We start from the raw sequence: 12,171 nt of genomic DNA, 5'->3' as shown, positions 1-12,171 counted from the left end.
TTTACTCGCCTTCAAACTTCAACTGAATGGGCTTATTGGAAGTCATTCTGAGCCCTCAACCCTTGCTCTTAACCCATGAACGCCTCACGCTGCCATCGCTAGAGGGCTGACTTCCATGCAGGGTGGTTCCGTCCCCGGCAAGTCAATTCGAAACGTTTCGACACTCGAGCGGCGAGCGGCGAGCGGCGAGCGGCGTCTTTGCGGAATCGGAAGCGGAATTGCGATTGGCGGTGGTGTGGGGCTCGCTTCTTGGCAGGAAGAGGACGACGACGGTGACGGCGACGGCGACCAGGGCCCTTGGCAAATGTTAACAATTTCTAAGTGAGCAGTTTAGTGGCCGCTTCCCAGGCCAAAATGCAACAGTTCCTCGAGTGCCCCTATCGAGTTGCGCTCGACCCCTTGAGACTTCGACTGCGACTTTTCGGCTCGTGTGTCAGCTCGCATTAGGCTCAGGATCGCAGAAAGGTGCTTCAGCCCTCGGCGAGTCCTTCAGCTCCTTCAGCTGCACCAGACAAAGGCCGTTTCTGGATTGCTCTTTTCATCGCTTTATTATTACTACACACAATAGACGTCTTAAGACTAGGCACAAAAAAAAGTTGTAAAAAAAATATTGTTTGGAAAAGAATTGTGTTGCTTAGTTGCTGGTCTGCTGCGTATGTACAAAAATCATTTACAAAAATTTACAACATTTCATCTAGGCTAGGTTTAATTTAATGTAGAAAAAAAGGTTTATGTATACGTGTACTATATGTGTTTTCGTCACATTTACTGGGCGCTGTTCTTAGAGACTGATGAACATGGGGAGTCTAATACTGTTACTTCTTGGTTTTTTCGGGTCTTAATACAGTTTTGAATCCATATCTTAAACAATATGTGTAACATAACGAGACGGGTTTTTGAAAATCATACAGATGATCATAGCATTTGAAATGCCTTTAGGATAACCTTTTTGGGAAAATTTCATTTACTGATTTTATTTTGAACCCAGTTGTAAGTGTGGGAAAGTCCTAAGCCGAATGTTGATTTAGTTTTATGTTTCACTATTTATACAAATTGTTGAGTTTCAACCTTAGCCAAAAGTAGTCCCCCATATTTCATAGTTCTCGAATACACACCGCCCACTAGATTATTATTTTAGACCTTCGGCCGACACACGGGCTAGTGGAATGTTGCCTCATGTGTGCTCGCCGACCGCTGTTGTATACTGTGCGTGTGGCGGCAGAGTGCGGGTAGAGAAAAGAATTGAATCTCCGCTGCCCACCCAACGCTGCTTTAGATAAGTTTGTGAGATCCTGCTTTTGGGGAAGGGGCTTCTCGCGGGGATCCTCAGACCTCCAGGGCCAGTTCCTCGTCGTCCTCCTCGTCGCGTTCCCGCTCCCTGTCCCTGTCCCTCTCCCGCTCCCGCTCCCGCTCCTCGTCCCGCTCGCCCTCCTCCTCGTTGAGCCGCTCCCGGTGCGGCGGACTGCCCGGATTCAGGGGCGGACTGGGCGTGATCAGCCGCTGGCGACTGCTGCTGCTGGTCCGCTCGCAGTCCGCCTCGCTGTTGGCGCTCTGGCTGGTCGCTGGCGAGCGGGAAGCTACCGGAGGCTGCTGCTGCTGTTGCTGGGCGCCAGCGGAGGCGGCTGCTGCCGCCGCAGCGGCGTAATAGCCGCTCAGCATGGGCGACGAGCCGGGGGGCGGGGGAGCGGGCATTCCGGGCAGCGCCATGCCGGGCGGCATACTCGCCGGGTACATGCGGTACGAGGCGGGCAGGGCGGGCTTCTGCAGGGCGGCGGCGGCGGCCGCCTGGCGGTAGTAGATGTCGATCGCCGAGGGCGGGGCGCCGTGGGGCGACTGGGCGGCGGCGGCGGCCGCGTAGGGCCAGGCGCTCAGGTAAGGCGTGGCACCGCCGTACAGCCGCTGGAAGGCGGCGTAGTTGCCCGCCTCGGCGAGCAGTTCCAGACCCACGGCCGTTTGGCGCTTCCATTTGGTTCTGGAAATAAAAGGAAAAAAAGTTTACAATTTGCCAAGCAATATAACATATTTTAAGAATATATTTGCCCCCAAAAAAAGTGATTTAAGCATTATAAAAATTAGTTGGCAGTGTTATAAGCTTATTCAATCTCCTCCTTTCATTTTTTATAAATATATTGGCTTTCAATTTGGCTATTATCCCTTAAAACTATTCATTCAACATCCTGCTCTGTTACTTTTCTTAGGACATTGTTCCTAGATTGTTTTAATTTGCCGAGTGTTTTAAGGATCAGTTCGTCCTCTCGATTAATCATGGCCTAGTAGTGCCGAGTCACTCGAGGCCTCTCATCCATAGCATCCCGCCGTGCGGGCTCAAGGATTCCGCCCCGACTGTTTATATTTCGCACTTAATTGTTTTGTCATTAATCTTGTGCCAGCCCACCGAAAAAACAGGAGAGAAAAAAATAGATTGGAAATCCTCTTGGCCCAAAACTGAAAACCGAAAACTCAGGCCTAATTGGCAGCGACCCGCCCTTCCTTTTGGCAAATCCTTTAATTGTTCGAGGCGCCAGGACCTCGGCGGAAACTAGAGCTAGAACCAGGTCGGGGTCGTGTACTTTTTCGATTTCTGCCCATTCATCGTGCGGATAGAGCAGCAGCTGTGAAGTGTTTTGGCCTAATGGGAGATATCATGAGTTGACTTTGGGCGAGGTTATGACAGCCTAAGGTTGCTGTTTGTTTTCCCGAATATTCATTGCACTGCAGCCTGCCCCTAGGAGGGGAAATTGGATTAGGAATTGAAACGAGGAACTCCCATCTGCAGTGTTTACCCAGGGGTAAATAGCAAATGGTTGCCAGCCTGGGTCAAAAACATAACAAAAGCAGTTAAAACAAAGTTATGTTTATGGAACTCTTACTTAAGCATCCACGAAGTATTGCTAATCCAATCTTATCTTCGCCCGAAAAGTATAAAAATACATGTGTGAAGACATATTCCGCGTCTAAAGATACAGGTAAAGTGTGTAAAAAACGAGCTAAGCCCGCTACCCCCTCGGAGAATTCACACAGCCATCAGTCACATCCGGTTGCGTTTTGCGCCGTCAGCTACGCAAGATGTTGGCCTGCTGCTCCTCTTCGCCTCCGCATCCAGTTCACAGTTCCCAATTGTTGTGGCGAGCATTCTGTGCCCGAATTGTGACAAGTCATTGGGCAATAATTAAAAACGAAAATAAACGCGATCGAACGTAATAAGGCGGCAGTCGAAACGAAAGACTTAGGCAACAAACTTGCACTGACAGAAAAAGGTGCAAAAACGCGGACGGCTCATTTGTGGCGGGGATCTTCGCTTTTTAACGACTCGCAGCGCAAAATGCAGCAAATTAAGCAATCAGCATAAAAACACAAGCAGCGATAAGGTGATGAATGCGGGAGAAAGGGAAACAAGAGGAGGAAAAGCAGCCATTAAGGGGATTTTTATTGGAAAACTGCGCGAAGAAATGGGCGCAACGCATTAAAGGCGCTGATTACCGGCCACTCAAGGCCCCCTCCCCCACCGCACCCCCGATGCATCCCCCGAAAGCCCCGGCAGTCCCATTAAACCACAAAGCGAGCCGCTCACCTGCGGTTCTGGTACCAGGTCTTCACCTGGCAGTCGCTCAGCTCCAGCTTGTTGGCCAGCTCCATGCGGTCCTGGACGCTGAGGTACTTCTGCCGCTCGAAGGACTTCTCCAGCGTCTGCAGCTGGTGGTCCGTGAAGGCGGTGCGCGCCTTGCGCTGCTTCTTGCTCAGGCTCAGGCTCAGGTGCGACGAGGAGTCGCCGTTCGCCGAGCCGCCGTTCTTCAGGCTGTCGTCGCCGTCGTCGTCCTTGCCGCCTGCAAGAAACGGAAAAGATGCATGTTTCAAAATCAAATGTAATATAATATTTATGCATGAGCTCCGAGATATACACTTGTTTTAAATAATTTTGTAATTACTATAAATAAGTATGAGCTTGTTATAATAGTTTAGTTAATATTCAAACATTTCCTAAAACAATTTATTTTGTTCAGCCAGTATGCTTTCGACTTTTCATACCATCTCTCATATCTTTCAATTTTTTCGCTCTGTGCATTTCGTTTGCAGATACCACAAGATGTCTATTGTTCTGAGACCCCTTTTTGCCATATCCCCCCGACATCCCTCGTATATTTGCAATTTTCTGCAACATTTACGCGCTTTTTTGTTCTTTTATGGCCGGCCAACATGCAACAAGATCAACTGCAGCAGCAGCAACTGTTGCAACTCGGCAAGAGCAGCAGCAACATGTGCATGTGGCAACATTGTTGTTGCTGCTGCTGCTTCTGCTGCTGCTACCTTCTGCTAATTTGCAATTAAACAGTTTATGAGCACAAATTACAACAACAACCACAACACAACACAACAAACAATTATCAGCATTACTTTGATGGATGTGCACAGTGGAGATTGCCGCCGAAGGATGGCAGCCGGAGTGTTCTTTGTGGGCCCATGAGGGTCCTAACGAAGTGCTTGTTGGGAGGAAGCATGGTATGGTGGGGCCAAACTAATTTTAAGTGAATTAAATAATATTAAAGACGTTGTCTTGAGCTCAAAAAACCAAAAACTAAATAAAAAGCCCATGTCTAAATAGTTTCTTTCTTCTTTGGCTAAGCAAATGTAACAGCAAAGCAGAGCGCTGTTCTCCCTGTGCATTGCGAGCCCACTTGGGCTTGAAAATCTTTCAGAAATCTGTTTTACTTTGTTGAATGCTCCACTAATAACTGAGGCGCTTTCTGGAGCCGGCCACGCCCCCGTCTTCCGCCTTCTGGCTTCCTCCTGGGACCCCCCTTTTTTGCAGTGCCTGAACAACCGTTCCCCGAAGAAGTCTGACTTTCGCGGCATTTCCGCAATTTCTGTTCCACACTTGCCGAGCTTGCAGCCCCCCTCCGCCCGCTGCCAGTCCCCGCCCCTGGGCCCCTGTCTCCCCTCCCCCGGGTAGGGAAGTATCGCCCCCGGGAAAGCCCCTCCGCAGTTTCTACACTCGCATTTGTAATTAAGTGCTTGTGGCTAAACTGTATTAAACATGCTTAAGTGTGCAGCGCCCGTCGCCCCTCTCTTTCGCTCTGTCCGCAGCCGTCTCCCTCTATTTTCAAGTTGGCATTTCTTGTGCATGCATTTTAATTGCGCAACGGCGGCAGCCATGGGAAGAGGCAGCAGCAGCAGCGGCAGCGGCAGCGGCAGCAGCAACACACTTGCAATTGGCCTTTTTGCATTTTAATTAAAGAATAAAAGCGGCGTTCTGCGAGACCCCCTGGCCGCCCCCTTCCCCCATCCACTCGCTAAACGTTTATCAACATTTTGATAATGTTGGCGTTTAGTGCAGTCTGGTAACAACAGCAGCAGCAACTGTTGCAGCAACGTTGCAAGTGCAGCAGCAACATGAGAAGCGATGCGCTTGCATAACGGTGCTTGGCGTTCGTGCTGCCCGCATTATAATTTGCAATTATTACTGCGGCTCTTGGGGCTGCGATTCAGCATTTCCCTCACGGAAAACGGGTGGAAAACTGGGCTCGAAAATAAGCGGCGAGGCAAATGCGCTCATAGTAACTTTTGGGGGTTTTTCTTTCAATGTTTTAGAAAGACATACAGCTGGTTGTATGCCTAAAAGCATTTATAATGCCTTCCCATACGGTATAGTGCCCACTATGAATCACTAAGACACCTCGGCTCTTCGCCATATCAATCAAAAGTTAAATAACACAAAAATAAGAAGCAAAGCCGGCGGCAGAAGTGGACCGCAAAATAGAAACAAAAGACTTGGGCAACGAACTGGGTTCGCCTCGGCGTTTTTCGAGGCGCACGTGAGTTTTTCGTGGATATCCATTAAACATTATGTGGATTAGGTGGATGAGCTTCGTCTGCCCTGCCTTGGGCCATAGTGTATGGTACACGCTGCGATCGTGGAAGCCAAAGCAAACGTCTGGCATTCCTCAAATACTCCGAGACACGTGAAAGATGATGCCCGAAAATATCAGTTTCAGTGAAGCTCTTGTTTTTCGATTTTTTAGCACTCGTCGGAGGCATCGAAGCGGCAGGAGCTTCGCCCTCCGATCCTGGTCCGCTGATACTCCTCGAACCCCCTCCCTTTTCGATCAGTGTACGGCTCGCTGGGCAGGGAACAGGCTTTTGGGTCAATTTCAAACGCGGTGCCAGCCAGGATCGCCGTTTGGGTGCGAAATGGGGCAAGGGGCAGGGGGAGATGGGGAGATGGGGAGTGGGTGAGGGGCAGAGGAGAAGAAAGAGCAGAAAAGCAACAACTGTCGCTCGCACGCGTCTCAAGTGACACGCGAGTGTTGATTTTGGCCACATATCCCTCTCCTTCTCCGCAGACTAGGCTATCATTATGATTATAATATAATTTATAAGCCATACAATTTTACAAGGATCTGTAATACGCAAGTACCCAAGCGAATAATGTGTGTTTGGGGAAGGAAATCCTCCTACTTCTTCACTTCAGCAGTTGATTACGAATCTTTCTGACTTAATTCCAGGTGTCAGGGTATCCGAACCTTCGGTGTTCCGGAGTGCCCTCCCCATTCCCGAGGTACCTCTCAGTTTTCGGTGCTTTTCTCAGCGTGGGCCCTCCACAGCAGAGGGGCAGGGAAAGCGAGTGTGTCACTGGGTGTTTACTTTTTGTCGACACTGTGTGTGGGTTGCTCGACTGCCCGGCCAGCAGATTAAATTCAATTTTGAATTTGATTTTGATTTCTTCGGTTTTATTCGTATTCACTTGCGTGTGTGGCACCCAGCTTGGCTTGTGGCTCAAATCAAGGCAACTTCGGTTGGAAAAATTGACAGCGGGAAGTCAAAACAGAGGGGGTCGCTTGGAGGGAGAAGCCTCCGCTTCTCGGTTATAGTTTAATTTGTTAATTGATTTTGGCACAAGTCAAAAAAAGCATAAATGTGAAAATGGTCCGTGAAATTGGGGAAGCTTGGGCTAAGAGAAAATTGGTCAGGGGCTTAGGAATAATTATTTAAAAAAAGGTTTAGGAATGAACAAGCAATTATCAAAACAACCGGTGCTAGCCAGCGTTTTTAATACGCACCACTTTATAAATGCAGCCCCTTATATACATTTAAATATGTAGCTTTTCTGTAAAAAATCAACATTTCAGCAAGCTTTTGTTCCGATTATACGAGTATATACATTCTGGCCTTTCTAAATTACATTGCAGCAAATCAATTGCAAACGCACGATTACGGCTATTTAATAGTAATTTGTCATAATTTGCATAACGTTTAAAAGCACTTAACGAGAGGAAAAAACGTTGAATTAAAGCCGGCAGCGAAATCAATTAAATTGTTGCATGCAAAGCGAGGGAGGAGGCGCGGGCGTGGCTGCCAAGGGTACTCCGTTGACAGTTTCGATGGGAAACGAGCCGAACACTTGGCTAATCACTCTGGCCAAGAAGCAGGGGGATTGAAACAAAGCCGGAGGGGAGAGGCACCGCAGACACCTGCCTCGGGACCCAGACTCACCTGTGCCGCGAGTCTCCAGCCCAGCCTATCAGCCCAGAGCTGGCACTTTCCCGTTCGGGCCTCACAATTTACGGTGGTTGTTGTTGCGGCTGTTGTTGGCCGTTATCTATTAGCCAACAGCCACAACAACCACGCTTAGCACTCAATATATGATGTATCTCGGTCGCGCGGAAAATCGTAAACCTAAAGTGGTGCGAAGTCAGGGGTCAGGTGAAAAGGTGTAAATTGCTCTTGGTGTTGCCCCAAAGGTATCACAAGGGTTTCACTGTGGCAGCCAAGTTGAAAGCAACCGAATCGCATTGGAGAATAAGACACACAAGGTTGTACATGTAACAGGAGCAGAATAAACAATATAATGTTTTGAACTTTAGTAACTCAGACTATGATACAAAATGGTATAATATAATATAATAATAAAAAATAATGACTTCCAACTCCAATGTACCAATCGTAACACCCTAAACATATCATTTTACCTAAGTTCCTAAGAGTTACTTATGAATTATATATTTATTTTTGGCAATACTATCCACAAGTCCATAGAGGACTGAGTACCTGTAATCAACAAGTTCCGAAACTGTCCTACTCTGGTACCGCCTTATATCACCCATATCACCCGTGTATTTTGACACATCCCATTTATAGCATATCCTACTCACCGCAGTCGTCGCTGTCGCTGTCGTCGATCGTGCTGGCCTGGTCGCCGCTGATGCTGCTGCCGGCTCCGCCGAGCAACATGTTGCCGTTGCCACTGCCATTGTTGTTGTTGCCGCTGCTGCTGCCGCTGTTGAGGTTGCTGCTGGCACTGCCGCCATTGTTGTTGTTGGTAGCAATGCTGCTGTTGTTGTTGTTGCTGCTGGCACTGCCCAGTTGCTGCAGCATGAGCGGTGAGCGGGACCGCTCGTCGTGGATGGGGTGGTGCAGGTGCGCGTGGTGCTGCTGGTGGTTGAGGTGGCCGAGGTGGCTCAAGTGCTGGCCAGGATCCCCGGGCAGGCCGTGGCCATGCCGATGCAGTGCCTCCAATCGCTCCCTCTCCAGCTGCAGGTGGTGCGGGTGGGGATGTGGCTGCTGCTGTTGTTGCTGCTGTTGTTGCTGCTGCAGCACGGCGTAGTGGGCGGGCGGAAAGTGGGCGAGCAGGTGGGGCGGCATGGGGTGGTGGGCGTAGGGATTGCCGCCCGGTGGCGAGTGGCGTTCCCTGTAATGTTCCCGCTCCCGCTCCCGCTCGCGCTCCCTCTCCCTTTCACGCTCGAAGCGCAGCAACTGCTGCTGTTGCACGATGTACTGCTGCAGTGCGGCCTGCTGGTGTTGCTGCTGCTGCTGGTGTTGCTGCTGCTGCTGTTGCTGCTGATGGTGGTGCTGCGGATGTTGCGCATGATGGTGGTGCTGGGCGACCAGGTCGCGCTCCGCGTCCGACGGACTGCCACGCCCACCCGAAGAGGCGGCCGCCAGAGCAGCCGCTGCTGCTGCCGCCGCCGCCGAGGCAGCCGCTGCTCCTGCCAGGATGTCCGTGATCATGAAGCGGGATCGCGTGGCCGTCGTGGCCGTCGCCGTGGTCGTGTTGCTGCCGACGGCCGGAGAGGCTGGACGCGGCATGCCGCCGACGGCGGCGGGATGGTGAGCGGTGGCACTCGGTGCACTGCCAACGGGAGCTGCCGTTGTTGCGGACATTTCCGGTGGCATTGTGGTCATGTGTGGTCTCAGCCGACGACGCTGCTGCTGCTGCACCTGCACTTAGCACCCAAAAAAACAAACGAGAGTGTGGTATCGCGAGTCTTGGCACTTTTTCGCTTGAAATGTGGCTGCTGTCACTGGGTTCTCGCTTGGCTTTCAAGCCTTCTCTACTTTCTATTAGTTTTTACGCTTTCTGCCTGACTTTTCTGAGCTCAAGTGGATTTTTAACGCAAATGTTGCTGGTGTGCGCGCACTGCTTGCTGTTTCAAAGCGGAGCAACAACCGCTCGCCTTTGGCTTTCGACCGAAACTGAATTGCTGGCAGCAACAGCGACTGGCAGCAGCAACAGCAACAGCAGCAGCAACAACAGCAGCAGCAGCAACAACAGCAGCAACAGCAACAACAGACGGCCAAAACCAGTTGAGCCACTGCTCTCCGTCAGCTGCCACCTGTCGTCGTCTCTTTCTCGCCCACTGACCGGGCCGGGCCAGGTGTGGTGGGTTTCCCTCTCTTTCGCCCCGCCTGCACCTCTCGCTCGCTCTCGCGGCGGCCCACGTTTATTGCCCGCATTTATTGGTCGTAATTGGCAGCAATTGACATTCATTAGGCTTCAATCAGCGGACCTCGAGTGTGCCAGCGTGGTGACTTTCGCGCCGGCAATGGCCGCGCGTCTAACGGTAATTTTTATGGCAAGTGGTGGACTTCGCTATTCAAAGTAACACCCATTTCGAAGTGATCCTAGCTAGCTATATATGTAAAATCAGTAACACTTACTACCAATTTTTAGTTTTCTCTAGGTTTAGGGGTGAGTTGGTAGTGTCAGTAATGAATGGCTAATTAAGGGTGCAAGGGCTCAAAAATTGTCAAATGCACCTAAATTTCTCTAGTAGAGTTAATTTGTTATAGTATTTTATAAAAAATCAACACTTAAATGCTAGTAAAATGCCTTATTTCTCTTCTTTCGGCTTTATTTCACTACTATCTGAGAGCATGATACATTCTTTAGGTATTTTAAGCCGCATCACGCCAAAACCTTTACCGCAACAAAGCATTTGAGTGACTGCCCCTGAGTACCAATTTCCGAAGAGGTAACCCCAGTGGCGGCCGAGTTCCTTGAGGTCGGCGAGTGCCCAGCGCCAAGACTGTCTTGCCATAAACCTTTTATGGCAGCTGGCAACCCACCACGATTATGGCGGCCGGGCAGCCGCTGCCTGCGCTCTCGGGCTGACGGACAGATAGCCGGATGGCAAGATGGATGGATGGGATGCTGTCAGCCCTGCTCGGCGGCCAGGCCACGCCCCTCAAACTGGTTCCGTGAGCGAGAGGCCTGCTGCGCGCACGCTGTCTGCCTCGCTCTGGCCCAGGGCCCGGCGCACACGGACCGCCTGAGGCCCTCTCGCTCTCAGCGCACTTTGTTGTTGGTGTCTTTTGTTATTTTTGCGCTTGTTAACACTTTTTGTTTGGCATTTAAACAGTAAATTGGCAGCAGATAAATGCCGCCTGCCTGCCTCTCTGTCGCACGCGCTAGTGCCCTCTCTTTCCGGCCACTCCGGGCTTACTTCTTGGACCCTGTATCGATGTCAATTTGCTGCCTAATGTGCTGCACGGGTCCCGGGGGTCGGGGCGGGCGGCCGGCACAGGGTCTGTTAGCACAGGGCCCCTCCCTGCTCCCGGTGGGCAGGAGCTTCTCGCGGAGGCCGCCTTCGGCGCCCGGAGGCGGATGCTCCGGCCAGCTCACGCTCGTGTATGGGTCGCCTTTCAAAATGGCTGCGCGGCGGCAATTGCGGGAATTATGTGCCACGGGCATGGCGTGGCCCCAGTTCCTGTCGCCAAACGCTTCCAGGAACAGGCCCGCCTAATCATAGATGTGTCCCGAGCACTTACGACCTGACAAACGATCGTGGTGGGGCAGGAAGGCGAGGACGTGACCGGGAATGCGGCCTATGCAACTTGATTTTCTCCATCCGAACCCACATTAATTGCCCAATCGTTGGGACAAGAACTGTGCCTGCAAGATAAATAGTACTTAGTAATAATTTTGGGGATGCAACAGATGGCATGCTGTTGTGCAGTATTACCTTTATAAGCATGTAGTAAGGATTGTGAACTTTTCATTTGGAGTACAGTGCCAATGTGTGGAGCAATTACTAGGGCTAAGTATGACCGAGTATGTGCCCTAAAGTTGCATGAATTCAATATAATTTTAATGGGAACCCCCAAGGCCTAGCCATCTTCAAGTGCTTTCCCCACCCGTCACGCCGCAGCCATTAATGAGATTCCCGTGAAAATGTGACAATAATTTACCCCTCGGCATTCCCTCCGCCTGCTAATGAGGCCCTTGACTTTCGCCACTCTCCCGCGCACAATCGCCCAGAATCACACGGACCCTCGACGCGTTTTCATTTTCCAGCTGGCCCGCCATTTTGTCGGGGTCCAACTAACGGCACAGAGCGAAATATAATACGCAGCAGTGAAGTAAGTTAATTAAAGATGAGCTCGGGGCAAAGGCGGCGCTGGAGCGGCGACCCAGGAATACCCTACCTTTGCGAGCCTACAAAGGTTTTGAAATAATGATTGCAATCTCACCGCCGACCATTTGGATAAGCAGGTCTGGCAGTAATAGTCCCAAGTACCAACTTTCAAGCCGATATCCACGGCCAACCCCCAGTTCCAATAGGTAGGTTCAGCTATAGTCCCTATATCTCAACAGATCCCTTCGGAACCGTGACTAAAGCCGGCCCTGGGGGAATCAACGCCGAGTACCAGCTTTCGGAGCACTGCCATCGCCAAAAGCCCAGTTCGGATGGGATAGTTGAGCTCCACAAGACTGCCACTAAGCCCGGCGAGGCGCAGGTGCGGTTCACCTTTCGCGTGGTTTAAAAAGACATTAAAAATGACAAATACGCAGTTCGCGGTGCGAGAAGGTCTCGTTCCCAAGCAAATGACTGGGGACGCTCATTAAGAGTGGCTGCAAACTGACCAGCTGGCCATTAACGTGGCCCCGACGCACGG

At 50.9% G+C, this 12,171-nt stretch overlaps 1 protein-coding gene across 1 annotated transcript; it reads right to left on the bottom strand.

The window, feature by feature from the left end:
* Positions 1-943: 943 nt before the first annotated feature.
* LOC108023775 (homeobox protein B-H2) lies at positions 944-9,495 on the bottom strand. The gene is made up of 3 exons (XM_017093419.3): positions 8,148-9,495; positions 3,572-3,824; positions 944-1,972 (listed from the first exon to the last, which is right to left on the bottom strand). Exons 1-3 carry the CDS (start codon positions 9,175-9,177, stop codon positions 1,327-1,329), a joined length of 1,929 nt encoding a protein of 642 aa, XP_016948908.1. The 5' UTR covers positions 9,178-9,495; the 3' UTR covers positions 944-1,326.
* Positions 9,496-12,171: the final 2,676 nt, after the last annotated feature.

The sequence above is a fragment of the Drosophila biarmipes genome, chromosome X (assembly GCF_025231255.1).
Source record: "Drosophila biarmipes strain raj3 chromosome X, RU_DBia_V1.1, whole genome shotgun sequence".
In the NCBI taxonomy this organism is placed as follows: Eukaryota; Metazoa; Arthropoda; class Insecta; order Diptera; family Drosophilidae; genus Drosophila; species Drosophila biarmipes.
Note: the sequence above shows the minus strand (reverse complement) of the source record. Positions and strands in the feature narration are given on the sequence as shown.